The 21,434-nt window shown below is 40.3% G+C and overlaps 2 protein-coding genes and 1 long non-coding RNA gene across 3 annotated transcripts in view; all 3 read right to left on the minus strand.

The window, feature by feature from the left end:
- LOC309496883 (transmembrane protease serine 9) overlaps positions 1 to 21,434 on the minus strand; it is a 75,775-nt gene that overhangs the window by 34,532 nt on the left and 19,809 nt on the right. The gene's annotated exons all lie outside the window — the stretch shown is intronic.
- Positions 1,573 to 10,745, minus strand: LOC309503877 (polyserase-2). The gene is made up of 10 exons (XM_082176731.1): positions 10,602 to 10,745; positions 6,663 to 6,683; positions 6,394 to 6,556; positions 6,037 to 6,305; positions 3,703 to 3,845; positions 3,145 to 3,370; positions 2,902 to 3,031; positions 2,569 to 2,804; positions 2,361 to 2,467; positions 1,573 to 2,214 (listed from the first exon to the last, which is right to left on the minus strand). Exons 1-10 carry the CDS (start codon positions 10,720 to 10,722, stop codon positions 1,951 to 1,953), a joined length of 1,680 nt encoding a protein of 559 aa, XP_082032857.1. The 5' UTR covers positions 10,723 to 10,745; the 3' UTR covers positions 1,573 to 1,950.
- LOC309506201 lies at positions 14,977 to 15,976 on the minus strand. The gene is made up of 2 exons (XR_014208680.1): positions 15,811 to 15,976; positions 14,977 to 15,282 (listed from the first exon to the last, which is right to left on the minus strand). It is a non-coding gene; the product is annotated as an uncharacterized lncRNA (long non-coding RNA).

Consider the following 21,434-nt stretch of genomic DNA (forward strand, 5'->3'; position numbering starts at 1 on the left):
TCAGCTTGATGAAGAGATTCGCTCATCTGAGGGTCTATCGATGCATGTTGGAGTAGCACTGTTGTATCTGGCTACTGGGAGCTGGTAAAATGCTCTCAAACTTTATTTATTTAAAATGTGCATATTGGCTTCAACAACCAGATGCATACACTTTCCAGTCCAGATTGGAATATGTCTCCTCCTGAAGTGGTTTGAGTAAACAAATTTAAATCCATCTCAAAAGCATTTCAGATGGCATTTATATCTGATCTTTTCACGATCAGATAGTGTGGTATCTATCAGGAGTTAGAAACACACAAGACAGGAGCAGCGATCTTCATCCATCTTGTTTACTCTTTCACTTATGTTCTCACATACTCAACATTACGTCATTAGACAGCACTTCGAAGTTCGAAATAGTAGTCACAATATAATTCACGCATGAACACAACAGATAGCTATCCAATCAGAGAAAACACACAAACTGATGAAGTAAACAGGCCTCAAGGCTTCAGGATTGCTTGAAATATGCAGGCAGGTGTGTTTGATTAGGGACGGGACTAAACTCTTCAGGACAGTGGCCCCTCCCGGACCGCAGCTGCCCATCGCTGGACCAACATCGTGCCTTGGAAATATTTGATAAATGCATTTTTTTAATTCTGTTGGACACACCTTAGCACATTTCAATTATGAAATAACAGGTTTGGTTTCATGGTCAGCATGATAAGTTCAGCACTTATCTCCACTTCACGCCTGAATGTCTCCCCAACATGTGACTCACATTATGTTGTGGTTGAATGTGCTTCTTTCTGCTGCTAGACAGACCAGTTTGATCCATGCAATGAAGTTCTCCAAGGGTGAGGAGAGATGCACCATTCATTTATTTAAAATCTATTTTATCATTTAGTGCCCACTCCTTTTACCTTAGCAATAGATATACTAATTAATTCCCACAGCATTTTCCTTCTAAATTCAGGAAATGGAGGTGGTAAGTAGGGTCAGCATTTTATTCAGGGTCAGTGAGGGGTTATAATGTGTATTTTTTTTCTTTTTTTTCTTGTATCTTTTTTTTATTTTCTTTTTATGGTTTTCTGTCTGTATGTCTTGCCGTAAAACGAATTGCCCACGTAGGGGACATAAAAAAGTTATTTTGTTTATTGTTAAGTGTATTTAAAGCCTGATGTACACACATCTCTTCAGTTTTGGTTTCTAAGCAGTAAGTAGTTTTAAAAAGTTAATTGTGTTCATTGTGTTAATTTTGTTGCATTGTAAAACTCTTTATGGTGTATTTTTAATAATGTAGTTTATTACTCTGTCTTTAAATAAACACAGCACTATAATTGACCTTTTTGAAAATATCATATTGGTAAAAATATAAATAAAAAATGACTGTATATATTAATAAAATAACAAAATTAAACAATTAATAAAATGTAAATGGGAAAACATTGTTCTAAAACCCATAGGAAATTCCTGAGGGAACCCATGGCTAAAAAAGAAAAAAAAAGATAATTCTCTTCAGGTTTCAGTACTATAAACAGTTTTATTGTGGCAGGTAAATTGTCTACTTATTGTAATTTATATGTGTGTGTGTGTGTGTGTGTGTGTGTGTGTGTGTGTGTGTGTGTGTGTGTGTGTGTGTGTGTGTGTGTGTGTGTGTGTGTGTGTGTGTGTTTGCGTATACACGTGTATAAATATTTATACCACTCATCCTTAAAGTATATGTAAAAAGTAAATGCATGTGTTCATACAGACAGATTTTCATAGCTTAAATTTATTTAAATGTTAATACACTCTTAGTTTGTTTTATTTGGAATATACACTGTTAAAAATTCCACCTTAATTACTTTGTTCAAATTCAGGATTTTTTAAAACTCATTAGCTATATTACTAATGCAAAAGTAAATAACCTATAATGCCCCCCTTAATGTACTGTTAGTTTATTCTGTGATAAAGTGACAGATAACAGCTTTAATAAATGGCCTGGAGGACTGCTGGGAAAGAGAGCAGCAGGATGCAGGTGAGAGAGAGGGGTGAGAATGACTCCACCCCTGCCACAATAGATGGGAATTCTCTGATAGTGTTAGTCAGGAAGCTGGAGAAGGGAGAGGTCCTGATGAAGACTGTGTTGTTGGAGTATTGTGGGTTGATGCCACTGCCAGGGGGAACGGACAAAAGACCAGTCTGAATCCACATGCCATTCATTCTACACAGCAGGGGGATGCCGTTCTCTTTCTGAATGAGAGTAAGAAAGACCGTTACAAACTTCATACTAAACACTCAGTGGAACATTGTTAGGACACATTACAATTGGACATAGTGGTAAGTAGTATCTCAAATGTGTTTCAGTCTGGAAAATCAAAAGACAAGCCCGCAGATACCTGCTCAAAGCTCAAAGGCAGTGACTCTGTGCAAATGTTGATCGGTGAGGTGTCTGAAGGATCGCAGTTTACAATGGTGGCCTGGACTTCCTGAAAAGATTGTTCCCCTTACGAGGAAAGAAAAACAAATGGAAAATAAATATCATTCTTGAGATGTCATTTAATTTAATGAGATAAAAAGTCTGCATAAGTGGTTATATAAACTCACATCCTGAACTCCAACCAACTATTGAACATTGAGAACCAGGGCCAAAGCTGAAATCATACATGTCAACCGGAACATTGGGAACGAAATAAAACGGAAAAGACAGTTCCACAAGTGCTACACCATTGCCGAAAATATCGTCGAAAAAGACATTTGCCACGCCAGCCGACATGACGTTGATGGAACAGTCCCACTGGACAACATTGAGGTTCACTGTCCATCCATCCATACCCATGAATCTGAAGAATGAGATATTGATGTCAGTGCGCAAGTCTATGTCAACCTATGTTTAGGTCACTGATTTCATATGAAATTAAGTTTTCCTGTTTTGACTACCTGGAAAAGCAGCTAGCAGAGGTCATGACGAATTGGTCAGAGACCAAAGTACCTACACACATAGGATAACCGTTAAGAGTTAGACTAGCCATCCATGGCCATGAACCTGCAGAACCTCCGCACAATGTCGCTGGAGAGAAAAGAGATAGAGAAAGGGTTAATGGGAGCTAATGGGAAAGTGCCAGTAAGCTCTAATTTCAATAATATAATTTTTCTTTATCATGGTGATGTTAACAAACTTACGTGTAGTAGGGCAGGTCACATTCTCGTCTGGAAGAGTGGTGGAGTTAAAAGTGACGAAACCAGCTCTGTTCGGTCCGATTTGATCACTGATCCACTGCTGGTACTGAGAAACTCTGGCATACACACCAGGATAATCAGGCTGAGCACAACCATTGCCAAAACTCACAACGCCAGCCTGGATCCATGTAGAGCCCTGTTTGATGACCATTGGACCTCCAGAGTCACCCTGTACAATGACAGGGAATTTAAATCTCTCTCTGTCAGATGTTTACTGATTTCTAAAAAAATGTATAGTCAAATCATTCCATGTTGATCATGTTGATACAAAAAAATAAATGGGTGTGTGGTCCTGGTAAACCCTTCGATATGAGACTAAAATGTCATGTGAGGACATTTTTGGTCCCCATGAGGAAAACAGTTTATAAATCATACAGAATGAAGTCTTTTGAAAATGTAAAAACGTTTTCTGTGATGGGTTGGTTTAGGGGTAGGAGTTGGGTTTGGGGATATAATATAAAATAGTATTAAATTAAATGAACAAGTACAAGCCATTGATACCTGGCAGGAATCTTTTCCACCTTCCAGCAGTCCAGCACACATCATGTTGTCTGTTATTGATCCACTATAAAGACAGTTACATTTACTATTTCCAACCACGGGCACATCCACCTCCTGTAGGATTTGAGGTGAAGGAAGGGATACTGGGAAACAGAAAATCTCATCAGGAACACTTAAATAACAAGCTGAGATGATTTGAGTAATATACTGATCTTCAGAAACAGAATCAATTTCTTACACCACATTGGCCCCATTTACACCTAACATTAAGGGAATAGTTCACTAAAAAATTTAAATTCTGTCATTAATTACACACCCTCATGTCGTTCCAAACCCGTAAGACTTTCGTTCATCTTCAGAACACAAATGAATATCTCTTTTATGAAATCTGAGAGATTCCTGTCCCTTCTACGCAACTTCCACTTTGTCGCATCAAAAAGCTCATAAAGTAAACGAATCCATATATATTGAGTGGTTTAGTCCGGATTTCTTTTTCTTTTTTTTGAAGAGACACAATCGCTTTATATGATGAACAGATTGAATTTACGTTAAATTTACACTACTTATTTACATTAAACATTCATCAACTCACACATCAGTTGTGGTAAACAAAAGCTGAAGCAGTAATACTTTATAATAATGGTCTGTCATTAATAAGTAATTCTTTATAATTTGTCATAATTACCTATTAGTTCTTAATGATGCCAATCTCATTAAGTAACTATTGATTACCTAATAAGGAACTATCTTAGTCCTGAATTCGATATTACTTACTGATTACCGTAGTTAATATTGTTTCCATATTAGTTAATAGTAGTAGCTGAAGTGTTAATGTAGAACTCATTAGTCCTTCAGTACTTCCTGCATAGTTACTTATTAATGACGGACCATTTTTCTAAAGTGTTACCGCTCAAGCATGTTTGCTTGATGTGAGAGAACAAATGAAGTTCATTCCTATGTGTTACGCAGCACGGTTGAGCTTCCGCAAAAACCAGTGAGGTTTGTTCTGGCCTGTAAAGCAGGTTCGGTTGAACTTCAGTTTATGTTCGCTGATCAATGTTTATATGTTTAGTCTAAGTTAGTCTAGTCTAAGTCTAAGTTCAATCTGTTTATATAATGCGATCGAATCGCTTCAGAAAATTTGTACTAAACCGCTCAATTCATATGAATTAGTTTTAAGATCTCTTTATGAACTTTTTGAAGCGTCAAAGTGGTAGTTGTGTAGCTGTCAATGGAAGGACAGAAATGCCTCAGATTTCATTCAAATATCTTCACTTGTATTCTGAAGATGAACGAAAGTCTTAAAAGTTTGAAATGACATGAGGGTGAGTGATTATATAATTTAATTTTTTGGGTGAACCAACCCTTTAACATGCCTTTTAGTGATTGGATTGCTATTGTCATCATTAAAAGCCAGGTTTAAATGCATCCAAGGTGTATTTTTGCATGCAAATGCGAAGTTTAATGTTATTTATCATTATTATACATCATTGATTATAGTTTTTTCGTTGTAATTCGTTTTTTATATTTCCGATTTTATTTTAATTTTAGTTAAAGTTTTAGTCGTTGTGATATTAGTATTAGTTAACTATAATAACTCTGCCATAGACTCTGCAAGAGTGTCAAAAGATCACATGCTTTTATGTTACGACTTTAACACAACCCACCTCTTTTATATTATTATTTTTTTATCTTTATGTCTTGATTTTAGGAATATTTAAAAATGCATTTGTTTTCATGAAATGCTTCTTATATTTAAGCTTGGCAATCTCCTGCATGTTAATCGCCGTCACCATATGTGTCTACTGGTTCGGCGCTGAGTGGGCATTACCAGTAAATGCTTGTGCGGTATCCTATAGTGTACAAGTACTAAGAGAAGTATGCTAGTATTCTTAATTCAACTATTGCTCAACTTTATGCATGCAAGAGGCAAAACATTTTGGGCATAAAATTTATTAAATTGGTATGTATACTTGGGCATCTGTGATCATATGAGTCAAATACATAATGGTTTTATCTGGCATGTATTGAAAGCAAACATAGACTATATGTAACCCCTCCGGTTCTACATGCCCTGCTCCGAGTGGGACTCGAAGAGGAGTTTCCAGCATGGGAGACGGGTGCGTTAACAAGGACACTAAAGACTGCAGTCTCTAGCTTCAGTCGCTAGTGCGCCTCTTGAGATCAAATGAGTGAGGTCTGCACAGCTCTCACTAGCTGACCTCCGTTATATATACACACGGTATATTTTAGAGGAATGCCCCTAAAGTGTCAGACATCAAGCATCTTGCAGCACCAAGTGGTAAGCATAAAAAAAATCTTCTAGATTCTTACCTCCTGAATAAATGTCTCCCCAACCTGTGACCCACATCCTGTCACTGTTGAATGTGCTTCCCTCTGCAGCCAGACAGACTGGCTGGATGAAATTAGTGAAGTTCACAGGTGAGGAGAGACGCAACAGAGCCATGTCATTGTCATGAGAATTTCCAGCGCCATAGGATGGATGAACTATGAGTAGAGAGACGTTTCTGGACACCTCGTTTGGATTGGGTTGATCTTGAGACTGTCGCCCCAGGTACACAGTAATGCTTGCAGCAACAGTTCTGCAAGGACGACATGAACAAGTAATTACAATCCTGATATTCATCAAGGAGAAGCAAACATGTAATTGAAGATCTTTGTGTTGGTTACCCTGGAAAGCAGTGAGCTGCTGACAGAACCCATTGATTGTTGATTAGTGATCCACCACAGAAATGACTTCCATCCTGGTGAAGGCTGACCTGCCATGGCCAAGCGCCAGTGGACGCATTAACTCCCCCCACGATCTTTGTGTTGAGAGGGGCTCTGCCACACGCTTCAAACAAGAAGAGAGATAAAGGACCCTTATTCTGGCGCTCTCAGAAAAAAAGTGAATATGTTGCTCAATAAATTTTATTATTATGTGATGAATAATTATTTACCCATAGGCTGGCAGTCACACCCTAGAGAAATTGAAACAAGAGTAGTTATTTTCATAAAATGAAACAAGTATCATTGCTTTAGCTAAATCCAAGGAAGATATGCATGATGCACAATGAACGAATAAATGATATTTAATAAAGACAGAGAGCAAGATTACACTAGACATTCCAAATAATGTTAACACAAGACAATGAACTGAGCAAGACTAAAGGCTTACATACACAGAGGATGATAACTAATGGAATGGGGAACAGGTTTGAAACCATAGGCGTTTCTCAATATCAAGTACGCAAAGTTCGGACTTGCGTCCTTGGTAGTTCGGACTTGCCAAGTTCGACTCAGGAGATCAAACTCCTCAGGACGGGAGGAAGTGCAAATATATATAACAAAACAAACTTTAAAACACAACCCTGCCTCCTTATGTTTACATTAAAAAAATATTAAACATATTAATATGTGGTTCAGGCAATATGTGCATATCTGATAATCTTCACTGCAACAAAATAAAATATGACATAAAACACAACCCTGTCTCTTTTTGTTAAATGTCAGTTTTAATGATCAATAATAGCCATTATAAAAGTATAAGTAAAAGGTATAAGAAGCTATAAAATAAAGTCAAACAATTCAGTCAAACGTACAAAGTCAGCGCTCTAGTAGGCTAAAATGGTAAAGTTACGAAACTTCACTTTTCTAAAACGATGTGTCAGGGAACAAATGATAGATTCATGAGACCAAAGATCGCCAGTTAGATATACACAAGACAAATCATATCTCAAGTTTAACCACTACAGAGACATCAGAGTCAGCGGCAAACGTCAGAAGGGCTAGCCGAGGTAAGGCTATTCTCGGCGGGGTTAAAGAGTGCGGAGCACCCGGTGATCGCCTGAATCTCACAACTCTGAAAACGTCAGATACAATTTTCAAAAACAACTTTACCTAAAATTAAAATAAACTCGGAAATATAAAAAACTCTTTATAAATAAACCACAGATTTGAGCTTTAAACAACTACATTCTTGCCTGAAAAACTCTTAAAACTACATTTCGTGTCACGATGACAGTAGTATTTTTAAATTACGCGGGTGGTGGGTGCAAGATGCATTATGGGATACCTGGCTGACTCAAGTCCACGCAAGTCACCTCTCGATGCATCCTTGATAAAAGGGGCGGATCAAGAACACATCCGGGGATTTTAACTGTACTTGGCTAGATGTGAACTTTGAACTGGAACAGTACTTGGGCAGCGACCAATGACGTTACACAAGTCCACAAGAACACGAGTACAGACAAGAACGCATATTGAGAAAAATGGTGACAATGAAAACTTAAAACTAACGTAAAACTTTCTATGCGTTTTGATTGTTCATTTACATGACAACAGCGTTTTGGGGGCCTGGAAATGCAAGCTTTTGGAAATGTGATTCAAAGTGCAAGTTTTGAAAACGATACCGTTATCATCTCCTTGAAAACTACAAAAACACGAATTTGTGAAAACGGTGACGTCATGCGTATTACGTGTTCAGTCTAAAGGCGCGTAGTGTTTCTTTACAAAGTGACCTCGCCAACTACTGGCCTGGCATGAATAACACAGCGTTTTTAATCATTTTCGTGGATCCGTGTGAATGGGGAATGTATTGACAACACTGTGTCTGTATGTGAAAATCACAAAATGAAAAATGTATGTGAAAAACACAAAATGTTTCTGTTTTTTAGAACATCGTTGTTGTGTAAACGTAGACTAAGACTGAAAACTAAACATGACGTGACATGAAGTAGCTTAGGTATATGTGAGACTCTTTGAATTGGAAGGGAAACACTTTAATTGTAAAAGTAAAAGCTATTTATTAAAGAATATTTTCTGCAGAATAATTTAGAAATTGACTATTAATTACACTATATGGTTACACTTTATAGTAAGTATACAGTAATAAAGTACTTACAAATCATTTGCAACTATTAGTTTATAGTTAATTCTTGTAGTCTCTACATTGTTAATATATCAATATGGCTATATAAAAATAGTGAAATCTTTGTTGATTTTACACTTTAATTAACACAATTATTATTGTTTAATTAGCTCATATGTCAAGTGTTAGATATTGAGTTTGATCATGTTTAACAACTTAGGCTACGTTCACACTGCAGGGCTTAATGCTCAATTCCGATTTTTTGAAAAAATTCGATTTTTTTGCAAGGCCGTTCACATTTCCAATTAAATGCGACCTTTTGTGATCTCCTGTGTGAACGTGAAATGACCCAGAAGTGACCCGCATGCGCAGAAGAGTACTCAACGGTCAACGACGTCACTTGTTGTTTGCGGAAGTAGCTAAACTTTAACTGTGATTCTCTCACACACACACACACGAGCGCGCGCAGCGACCGTTACACAAGAGCCAGACAGCAGCCGCTGACCTATCTAATATCAGATTCAGCACAAATAAGGTAACATAACGTATAATGGCCGTGGGCTTTTTTTTCTTCTTTTTTTTTTTAATTAACGGGCTCGTCGAGGTCGACCCGTTCGGCAGATTTACCTCAGCTCGACGAATATGCAGTCCGTTTTCAAACCGACGACTACTTCAACGCAGGATTATGACGTTTTTCGCGTATCAATGACGTGCGGGTCGGATAAATGCGACCTGGCCGTTCAGACTGAAGTCGCATTTGAAAAGATCGGATATGTATCGGATTTGGGACCACATACCCAAGTGGCCTGGGTCGCATTTGAAAAGATCGGATCTGTGTCGTTCAGACTGTCATGAAAAGATCAGATACAGGTCGCATAGGGGCAAAAAAATCGGAATTGGGTCGTTTCAGCCTGCAGTGTGAACGTAGCAAGTTCTCACTTTAGATTAGGTCAAGGAAAATGGGAAAATGTCATTAAGGGCGTTTTTCCACTGGGTTCGTTTGCTGCGGTCCGAACCCGAGTGCGCTAGTTCCCGGCGCCCCCCGCAGCGTTGGTCTGGTTTCACACTCAATTAGTTGTATCGAACCCAGGTGCGTTTGCAGTGATCTTACGTCCTCGCAAACGCAATCAAACAATGATATCGACAGTGATACGCATGCGCGGGATACTATACTTCCTGAACAAGCGCGCACCCGAGTCCGTGTTGCTTGCACATTAACGCGAACCGCACCACGGTTCGGGAGCAACCGAGCTCAGACCACCTCCTCCAGGTAGTCTCGGGTTCGGTACTCTAGTGCGCACCCGGGTCCGATGACAGCGTTCACATTAGCGATTTTTCATGCGAACCGTGCCCCGGTCCGCACTAAACTGCCAGTGTGAAAGCGCCCTAAGTTATTACGTGACTGTTCCCGTAAACCACTTATAGCAACATGTATGTGTGTGCTTAATGTATTTGTAAACATTTTAAGGAACACTGAATATTAATGCAATTAATGTCTAATAAAGGCCTAATAATGTCTAATAAAGAAATTAATTAACAGAATAATTGACATTTTCCCATTTTTCGTGACCCAATCTAAAGTGAGAATTGTTCACGCCTAATAACCAATTAACAATTACTACAAGCTAATTAAACAATAATAATTAGTGTTAATTACAGTGACAATGAATGAAGAACTATTTGTGTATAACCTATTAATATATTAACAATGTAGAGACTATACAATATATTAACTATGAATGAACTATAAACTAATAGTTTGTTAATGAGTTGTAATTACTGTATACTTAGAAAAAACATAGTACCACATTATAAGGACCACATGAAATAAAGTATTCATAACTTTATAAATAATTATAGTGTTTGGTCAAATGCTTAGTAATATTTTCTATATTTAATATAAAAACAGACAAGACATTAAGAATTATAATAAATATAAGTAATACAACTTTTTTAATTGTATTTATTTTGTCAGGAGTAAGTGAAAGAATTTTATAAAGAAAATTTCTATTAAGATGTAGGCATTTACCTTTGATTAGGAGAGTGACCACAAACACCAAACTCAGTTTCCAGAACATCTTCATATCTTTGATATCAATGATGACTGTGAACTTATATATCCCTTGTGGCCTGACGCCAACACACCTCATTTTCTCAGTGAAGTCCGGGTTGCCTTTGGCACACCTACAAAACGTACTCAACAATTCTTACAGAAGAGGAAAAATATGAAAAGTATTCAGGCAAAGATGCTCACATTAAATGGACAAACTTGACTCTCAACACTACATACCAGCATATGAGCTTTAGATGAAGGACATTTTAATGTTCATGTTTTATATACTTGCTTTAGAAGACAATAACTTTATGAAACAAAATTAAACCTGAAATGTTTGACTTTCTTAAGCATCAAATGTTTGTCTTTAGATCAATATTTTGAATACTCTTATATTGAATAATTATACTTATTCTTCTAGTATTCTTAGTGTCTTTGAGCTTTCCAAACACAATATTGATATCAATGTACAATATTATAATTCATTAATATATCAAGTGCAAAAAGAAAATATGAAAACCTCATTGCTTTGAAATTCAGTTAATATTTGTTTGACAATGAAACTAGTTACCCAGGTTTTCAAAAGTCACATAGCGCAAAACTATGCAGCATCATAATAGATAGAGTTGAAAAGAAGGTGTGTTCACTTCTTTTTTCACTGTTAGTTTAGTCTGTTTAGAATGACCTTAAAGTAAGTTATTTGTACTGTCAGATCTGTATGTGTACAAAGGTGCAATGACAAGCACTATCAATGAAAGGAACTCTTTCATCGAAAAGGTTTCTTATATAACAATGATAAATGCAAAAATATAATTTCAGCTACAGAATTAGTTAATAACTTAAAGTATATATTATTTTATTATGTTATACAGTAGTGGCCAAACGTAATGTCCTTTATTCAGATATAATTAAAAATGTGTCACAAAGATTTTGTGAGCATATTGCAATTGTTTTATTTTTGATAATGCAATGAAACATGCCAAATTGTGCAGACATAATTTTTGACTGGGCAAGAACTTATGAAAACATGCAAAAAGAGAACCAACAAAATATTAACAACTGATTATGTTCTAGTGAATGTAAGCTTTTTCCTTTGAGCTTTTTGTTTTTCAGTGAATTTCTTTTTGGATAGTAAAATAAAACCAAATAAAAAAAATGTTTCACCAAATAATTTTGTCAGATAAATACCTTAACCAAGTTTAATGTTTTGTTCCTCCCTCATATTTAAAAAAAATATATAAAATATTAATAATATAAAATAATATGTTTAATCCCCTCCGGGCATCATTTTGTCCACTACCGTACATTATGCTTGTTTATTTTCTTTTAAACATATTCAAGGACATAATATCTTATTTCTTACTTTTGGGAAGGCTACTTTAGTTTTCTATGTTTTTAAGTCTTTTTACTTTTAGTTTATACTTTTAGATTTTTTTAGTAAGTTAAATTACAAATGACAAAGTAGTTCCAAATTATTCATTCCTTCTTTTTTCATGGGACCAATTACACCGTTTTTGCTTTTTGGAAAATGAACAACAATGGATTATACTTAATAAAATGGACCTAATAATGAACAGACAATAATTGAGAATATAGGAATATATCCAAAGTATAAATGCTCCGTCTGATTTGACTTTTTTTGCATAGGTTGTTCATGGTTTTCTGTGCTTTGAGCAATCAAAGAGCAAACACTTTAGAAAGTACTAACTCACAATGAATGTTGACAGTTCATTCAAACACCCATCATTTATTACATATTTTCTGTAGATGTCAATTTGATTGAATTAAGAACATTTAAGAATTTATTGTATTAAAATTTAAAATGTACTTTTGTCTCCATGACAGTGGGTTTATCTCACTGTTTTCTTTCAAGCATGTTAAAGCGCGGTTCAGTTTATGCAAGATACATATTGGAGCCCTTCTTTGTGTCTCTGTGAAACATAACCTATCACAAAAATCTTGATTTGTTTTATGGTGTCACAAGGAGTAGCTATCTCATGTCATAGTTCTGGGGAAAAAACTTTAGGCATGTTAGATAAACAAGTTCTATATTTTCCACTGAAATTCATTTGTTAAAAGTCACGCAAATCTCAACACATAAAAATAATCTTAAATATTTTAACAATTTTAACATGCTTTTTGCATGCCTTTGGTTTGATTTTGAACCCTGCCAACTGGCAATCTTATTGAGTTATAAATGTTATTATTGTAATTAATATAATTAATGACTATAACTCACTTGTTAACTGTTACAACTATTAATAAGGTCTATATATTTATCTGTCTATCGCTAAAGAACATTTAGTTATGATGTTCACAGGAATATCAATCAAGCAGGTTTGTTTATCTGTCATGCTGTTTACACCGAGCTTATTTCCTCTATCCTATACCTCTAAATCTAACCATCAGACAACATTTCTGCATTTTGAGGTGTTCATTGAGACCCTGAAAGTGAATTCATAGCTTTATTATCAATCCCAGTTCGATTTTAAAATCCTTTGAGAAGATACAAATGTAAAAGGAGTTTCAGCACAGTGAATGGTATGTAAATACCACAGGTTGGCTTGTTATTTGAAGCTGATAATGGAAATGGGTGAGGTGAAACAACTGAAAGTATTGTTCGATTAAACTATGCTGAACATGCAATGTCAAACCTGACATGATACTGGTTTAAAGTTAGACTCAGGGATGGGCTGAAGTAGTGTTATACCCTGAAAGTACCACAGTACCTAAGCAAATATCACAATATCATTTACTCTGAGGTAAGACCACAATAGACTTATTTGAGGAAAGACAAACAAGAGAATGTGTGAAAATGATTTTCAGCAGAACAGTTGATATGCTTGACAGAGTTCTGAGATACAAGTTAACGTGGGTAAAGATGACATTTAAATTTGTTTTTGTGTTCACTTTATAAAAGTGTAAAATCTCGTAATTCACTCACAATGAATTTGTCAATGTTTGCTATAGAGATTTTTATCATCTACAAAGGCTGATTTTCTTACCACAATAATTATTTAATTTCCCGCCATTTTGAATTTAAGAAAACTACACTTTATTATTTAAACCCAGGCTGTTTATCCAATTGCATGGGATTTATTTGCATCATCTAAATACCCTTGTGACAAAAAACTAAACACAGATATTCTCATGTCTAGTTTTGAGTTTTATTTCATGTTCATGTTTCATGTTACTACTTTTGGTTGTTGGTTCATGTTTCATGTCAGTCATTTCCTGTCTTGTCATGTGATTCCCTGTCTTGTCATGTGATTCCCTTGCCCTCATGTGGTCCTGTCATGTGCCTCCCTAGTCTTTTGCATCATTGGCTAAACCCTCAATCACTATTCCCTGTTAGTCCACTAATAGCCTACTGTTCACTTGAAGGAATGAATGAAAAAGAGCGAGCAAATTCGGACAGCCGTTGAACGTACATCGGCTGTACACTCGTTATTGTGGTGCAATGTGGGATAGAATGTGTGCACTCAATAACATCCAACTCATTACATATTATATTGTTATATTTAGGGTTTGAAATTAACTTTTCACCCACCGGCTACTACATTGAGTTACTGGCCATTCAGAACTTCTACTACCGGGGGGCAATAGAGCAACACAAAACACCAGTCACGAATTAGAACAATAATTTTTAAAGAGAAATGTCAGGAGCTTGAGTTTGTTTGAACCGCGAGAGGCACCAACACTTACGATACTCCTACATCCTACGTCATAGATGCGTCACTGGTTACTCTTGTGGCGTAAGTTTACTTGCGTAGTAGGCTATGCATACGGCCGTCTGCCGGAAGCTAGTTATTTTAGTCTATAGTTTTAAATATGGATGTTTTCTTACACAAACACATCGATTCACTTCAGAAGGCCTTTATTAACCCCCACAGAGCCGTGTGAAGCACTTTTATCATGGATGGTATCACTTTTATCACTTATATCATGCTTCTTTATGGACTTCAAAACATGGTGCAAAGGACCCTATAGGTTGAAATTACTCAGAATCATCCCTTTAAGTCCAACCTCAGTATATTGCCAATCTTCATCAAACATGATATACCTAATGTTTTTTTTTTTTTGACCCAAAATATTTGGCCCTAGTATACAGCAGTACAATTTCAGTTAAGAAATGGTGCTACTGTAATTAAAGAGGTTGCTACGAATATATATATATATATATATATATATATATATATATATAGCGGCACGAGGATGGGATGGAATGATTTTAAGCATAAATGATCTCTGCTAGCGACTACGCCACCCTGGAATCTTGCCAGGGAAAATAAAATATAGTTTACTTAAGGAAACACAGGTTCGTCCACAGTAAGGCGGCAGGAGACGTGGGTACAAAAAAATATAAATTTGTTTTATTAAAGATATAATCAATATAAAAATGCACAAACATCAACAGCACTCAATGTAGACAATTTTGTGGTTCAACAAACACACATGGAGCGACCTGAGTCAGCGGGACAGGAGCCGAGGCAGAGCAGTGGATAAGGGCACATAAGGCCTCCACGACAAGTCACCTTTTCCGTACACCTGTGCATATACACTCACACCAATACACACACACTCACACCACTCAGCACACAACACTCGTGAGGGAGACCACCACCAGCAATCCGCCCCTGCTTTGTGCACTCAGCTCCTGGAACAGAAATGTCACTGTTGAGACACACTCAGAATTGTCACTCCAGGAGACAGAAATTGGAGTAGAAATATTCACAGTTTCACGTTAAACAGATTACAAAATTCTGAGTCAAAATACAAAATAAAAGCCAATACAAACGAAAAGGAAATTTTCCCCCCAAAATAAAGGGCTCACATGGAGGCACACACACTAAAATAAACAAAGGACAGTGTTTTCAGTCCTTTGTCCACAGCGGAGCAAAGCAACCGCAAAAGGAGTAACGCAGCAAAGCCATGAAGCAGCAAAGCCATAAAGCAGCAAAGCAACAAAGCAGCAAAGCAACAGCGCCTCCAGAAGTAGTCCCACGCAGTCAACCGCACGGAAACTAATCGGTGGTGCAGATGCGACCCATTGGTCCGTACTACATCTATAAATTTACAAATAAACAATCAGACAAACTCTGTGATTTAACTGCTAACCATTAATACAAACTGTTTCTCTCAACAGATTGCCATTTAACCTAGGCGCAAATTTAAAACTACATACCTTTTAGGTGCGATCTCTGGGGACCAACTCAGTCAGGCAGACGACATGCATGTGGGCTCATCCCATCTATCAGGTGGACAGCGTGCGCGTCGGCAATAACTAAGCATTCTGGGCATGAAGTATAAACAACCATACTTTGACCATCAAGGGTACAACCTCAGCCGAATGCCAGCCGCGCGAAAGCTTGCATGTCGCCCTGGAAATAAGCTAATGTTAGCTACAGTTAAGGATGGCTGACGCGAAACAGTCGTTCCGAAGCTTTGCGAGATCCCGAAGCGCAGACGTTTCGAAACACTGATCCGAAGCGTGATTCAAAACACCTATGTCACGTGACTATGGCCAAACGAAGCCTCGAAGTGTTTCACTAAGTGTTTCATCAGGTGTGGTCCGCCGAATCAGCGTTTGATTGACACGGTCGGGAACAGACCACACAGTCGCACATCTGTATAAAAGTGAAATCAACGCATATTGACCTCGTGGGTTTTTGTGAGAGGAGTTTGATTTTGAGATAGCGGATTTTTGGTGATATAGTGACATAGTGCGATTTGATTAGTTATAGGCTATTTAGGCTTGCATTTAAATTTAACTGGAATTTAAATGAAACTGGAAAGAGATAGCAGTAATCTTTCCTCATTTGTATGTCCTAGCTAAAAAAATTATATCCGCCGTCTGCGTCAATGGCCTCGTGGTCAGTGAGCCGACATGTAGCGTCTTTGCACTCGGGCGTCCCGAGTTCGAGTCCCGGCTCGTGGACCTTTCCCGCCTCGGTTTTTTGTCATCTCTCTACTGTCCTGTCACAATAAAAGGAAAATCACCAAAACTAATATATATATATATATATATATATATATATCTTTGCATGCCAGCAACAAGTGTCCCTTGTGAGAGGATTTTTTCAAAGGCTGGAGAAATTATCTGTAAAAAAAGAAGTAGTCTAAGTCCTTCCACAGCAGAGAAATTAATCTTTTTGAATAAAAATCTCTAAAAAAGTGAGACATTGTGGCTTGATTTCTTTTATTAATATTCATTTTGCAAGACCAAAATAACATTATGCACAGTGAGGAGCCTATAGGTTACAATCTTCACATATTAGAAAATTATAATAATAAAAAAACAACACATTTTTTTAATGGCTCGTCAAGGTTGTTTCAGATCAACACCTGCAAGTGACCACTAGGTGTCACCGTTGAGACGGGTGTCGGATTGATTCGAAGCCTCGAAACAATATGGCACATTTGGTTCAACTGTTTCATTGCTTCACGAGGCCTCGATCTGGCCATCACTAGCTACAGTATGCCATTGATCGACCAGCTCACAACACCCAACATACCTGAATGACGACACGGGAAGGGGCGGTGCCTCATGGCACCATACACTCTAACCAGCTTGTTTATATGCGCTACTACAGCTCACTGATAGGACGAGCTCAAATGAATTAATCAGCCACCTGCAGGCAGGATATATTTCATTAGACCTGCCACATATATATATGACTTAGGTTAGGCTATGTACAATTTTTATGTTATGTTTATACGCTAGTCGGTTCTTTTACTTTAATGTACTTAAGATCACATATTATAGTATCATATAGGCCTATATAAAAATCTAAATGGCCAAATACTCTCATTGCAAATATAAACATGAGTATTTCAGTCGGGAGCACTCAATGAGGGCAACTTCACTTAAAAATGAAATGTCAACATTTCTTTGTTCTTAACGTACTCGGTTACCTAACGTAACCTCTGTTCTCTCTAGAGAGGGAACGAGTATTGCGTAAGTTTAGCTTACGCTACGGGTAAAGTCATCTTTTCTCGAGATATGAAGCAAAAAATTATCCTTAATTTTTATATCTTGTCAACGCAGTGCGGCAGCAAGCAGACCTAGAGCAGGCAATCTAGCGTGCTCATAGGCTGCTCTGCGGCAACTGCAGCAGCCTATCACTGAGCCCTTGGCGTGACGTCACGCCCAATGAGCGCGAGCAGCGCGCCTACGCGTCACGGCCCGAGGCGGGGCGTGGCAGAGGGTATAAATATGGGCTGAGAGGCTGCTTTCACTGGTTTTTGTCGCAGAAGCGAGTGAGCTCGTGGCGCGAGCACGGCGGGTTACGCAATACTCGTTCCCTCTCTAGAGAGAACAGAGGTTACGTTAGGTAACCGAGTACGTTCTCTTACGAGAGGTTCTCTCGTATTGCGTAAGTTTAGCTTACGCTACGGGAACTCCCTTGTCAACGCCGTGCGCGCCCGGCATCCACTGAATGAGTCCCAGGGAAGCCCGGGGAACACGAGAGTGTGAGCCAGGCGGCCAATGATATGGCTAGCGCAAGTACATAAGCACATAGTAGGGGGAACAGAACGACGCGGCCGGTCTGACTAACCAACCCTTATATTGTACAGCTCAACCAGGAGGGCTAAATCAAACAGCAGTAGCCCGCGCACAGAAGTGGGCCGGCCTACGCGAGATTTAGACTGATAAAAGTTTAGCCTGCAGGGCGGGAACTTCTAGATTGTAAAATCTAACAAATGTAGACGGGGAGGCCCAGCCCGCCGCCGTACAAATGTCATGAATAGAAATTCCGCTAGTCCAAGCCCATGACGAGGCCATGCCTCTAGTAGAGTGGGCTCTGATGCCCAAAGGGCATTGCAGGTCTTTAGACGCATAAGCAGCTGCAATAGCGTCCACTATCCATCTGGACAGAGTGTGTTTCGAGGCGGCGAGACCCTTGGTGCGCCCACCAAACGAAACGAAAAGCTGCTCCGAGCGCCTCATGGCGGCGGAGCGCGTAATGTAATTTCTCAGCGCTCTGCCAGGGCAAAGGAGATTACTGTCAACTTCGCTGCCGGTAGCCGGCAAAGCTGAGAGAGAAATGACCTGTGCTCTGAAGGGTGTGCCCAACACTTTGGGGACATAACCGTGTCTCGGTTTGAGAATGACTTTAGAGTCATTAGGTCCGAACTCGAGACATGCCGCGTTAACTGATAACGCATGCAGGTCACCCACACGTTTGACTGAAGACAGGGCTATCAGAAAAACGGTTTTGAGCGTGAGGTATTTCATATCCACAGTTTCCATGGGTTCAAAGGGATGCGCTTTCATGGCCTCTAAGACCAGGGAAAGATCCCAAAAGGAACCGAGGGGGGTCGCGGGGGGTTCATCCTCCTAGCTCCTCTAAGGAAGCGGATAATGAACTCATTCCTCCCTAATGCGCGGCCCAGCGCCGAGTCGGAAAAAGCTGATATGGCCGCAACATATACTTTGAGCGTGGAGGGGGACCTGCCCATGTCCAACAGCTCTTGGAGGAAACAAAGCACACGCGACACCTCACATGTTTGTGGATCCAGCCCTTGGGCGGTGCACCATTTATTAAACACAGACCATTTAGATGTGTAGAGCCGTCTCGTAGAGGGAGCTCTAGACTGTGTGATCGTGTTCACAACCCCTATTGGCAAGTCAACGGGTATCCGTTGACTATCCATACATGCAGAGACAGCGCTCTGGATGAGGATGCCAGATCGAGCCGCGGGCTTGAGAGAGAAGGTCTCTTCTCACCGGTATCGGCCAGGGGGGTGTGTCCGCCAGCCGTATTAGATCTGGGAACCACGTTTGATTCTCCCAATACGGGGCTATGAGGAGCACCGTGTGGCGCGCTTCCCTGATTCTCCCGATGACTTGTGGCAGCAGAGAGACAGGGGGAAAAGCGTAAAGCGGGCCGCTGGGCCAGGTTTGGGCCAGCGCGTCCTCGCTCTTGGAAAAGAACCGTGGGCAGTGCGCGTTGTCTTTTGACGCAAAGAGGTCGACTTCCGCTCTGCCGAAACGGCGCCACAGTGACTGGACTGTTTGGGGATGCAAAGACCACTCCCCCAGGGGAACATTGTCCCTGGACAGTCTGTCTGGACCCTCGTTCAGGAGACCCGGCACATGCGCGGCTCTCAGCGAGCGCAGTGAGTGCTGAGCCCACACAAGGAGGCGTTCCGCCAGGGCGCAGAGTGTTTTGGATCTGACACCGCCCTGACGGTTCACATAGGCTACCACTGACATGTTGTCCGTGCGGACTAGTACATGGTGGCCCTGTAGGTATGGGAGGAAGTGCTTGAGCGCTTTCTCGACCGCCAGCATCTCTAGACAGTTTATATGAAGGTGACTCTCCTGGTCTGACCAAGGGCCATAGACCGGTCTGCCCTCTAATAGCGCTCCCCAACCTAGGTTGGACGCATCTGTCGAGACAACTTTCCGGTGCGAGACAACTCCCATCGTCACTCCCGTGCGATACCATTCGGCTGCTAGCCAGGGCTGCAGGGCTGAAACACAGCCATGATCCACTCTGACTCGTAAGCGGCCGGCCGTCCAGGCTCGGTGAGGCACTCGCGCTTTCAGCCAGCGTTGAAGCGGGCGCATGCGCAGTAAGCCCAGCTGGAGCACTGCTGCAGCTGAGGCCATATGCCCCAGGACTCGCTGGAATGTCCTCAGCGGAACCTGACTGCCTGTCTGGAAAGACGCGGCGAGATGTCGAATGCGGCGCGCGCGCTGCTCTGACAATCTGGCCGTCATAGCCACCGAGTCCAGTTCTATTCCGAGAAAGGAAGTCGACTGGCGGGGCAGTAATGAGCTCTTGGTCCAGTTGACCGAGAGACCCAAGCATTCCAGATGGCTGAGAAGCGCTGTTCTGTGAGACAAAAGCTCTGCCTCTGACTGCGCGAGGACTAGCCAGTCGTCCAGATAATTCAGTATCCGCATTCCTTGTCTCCTCAGGGGAGAGAGAGCCGCGTCCATGCACTTCGTAAATGTACGGGGTGCTAAAGATAGACCGAACGGCAGGACGGTGTACTGATATACCCGACCGTCAAAGGCGAATCTCAAGAATGGCCTGTGACGGGGTATTATCTGAATCTGAAAATATGCGTCCTTTAGATCGAGAGAGATGAACCAGTCTCCCGGGCGAATTTGCGCGAGGATTTGTCTGGTTGTGATCATTTTGAACGGCCGTCTCATGAGAGCTTTGTTCAAATGTCTCAGATCTAAAATAGGTCTCAGCGCTCCGTCCTTCTTGGGTACGAGGAAGTAACGGCTGTAAAGCCCGACTCGCTCAGAGAAGGATAAACCTGTTCTATAGCCCCTTTGCGCAGCAGCTTCGCTATTTGTGCTTGAAGCAGGTGCGCTGCTTCTAAAGTCACTTTTGTCTCCGTCTGCGCTAGAAAGCGCGGGGGGCGACGAGCGAATTGAAGCGAATAGCCGTGTTATATAGTATTCAGCACCCATTCTGACGCGCCCTGAATAGCTTCCCATGCTTTTGCACGCATAGCTAGGGGTCGAATGGTCTCTGGGTTCAGATCGCCGCGCTGAGCGGGATGGGGAACCTGTATCAGAGAGGATGGGGCGGCGACGCGCCGCCAGTGCTCGAACACGGGGGCTGGAAAACAGTGCTGACTGGCTGTACAGCATATGATGGCTCGATCGCTACGGATGGAGCGCGTTTTGCTGCTAAACACCCCTGGCGCGAGAGCGGCGTGGGGGTTGTCATGTCTGAAAGTGGGTGCGCGTGCTCGTGAGCGGGCGCAGAGTTTACACTTATAACACGGCCAGTGTTTGGGAGCTTTGTAACCCGAGGTAACTGAGTGGCAGAGCAAGCA

Source organism: Leuciscus leuciscus, assembly GCF_965113295.1.
Source record: "Leuciscus leuciscus genome assembly, chromosome: 1".
Classification (NCBI taxonomy): Eukaryota; Metazoa; Chordata; class Actinopteri; order Cypriniformes; family Leuciscidae; genus Leuciscus; species Leuciscus leuciscus.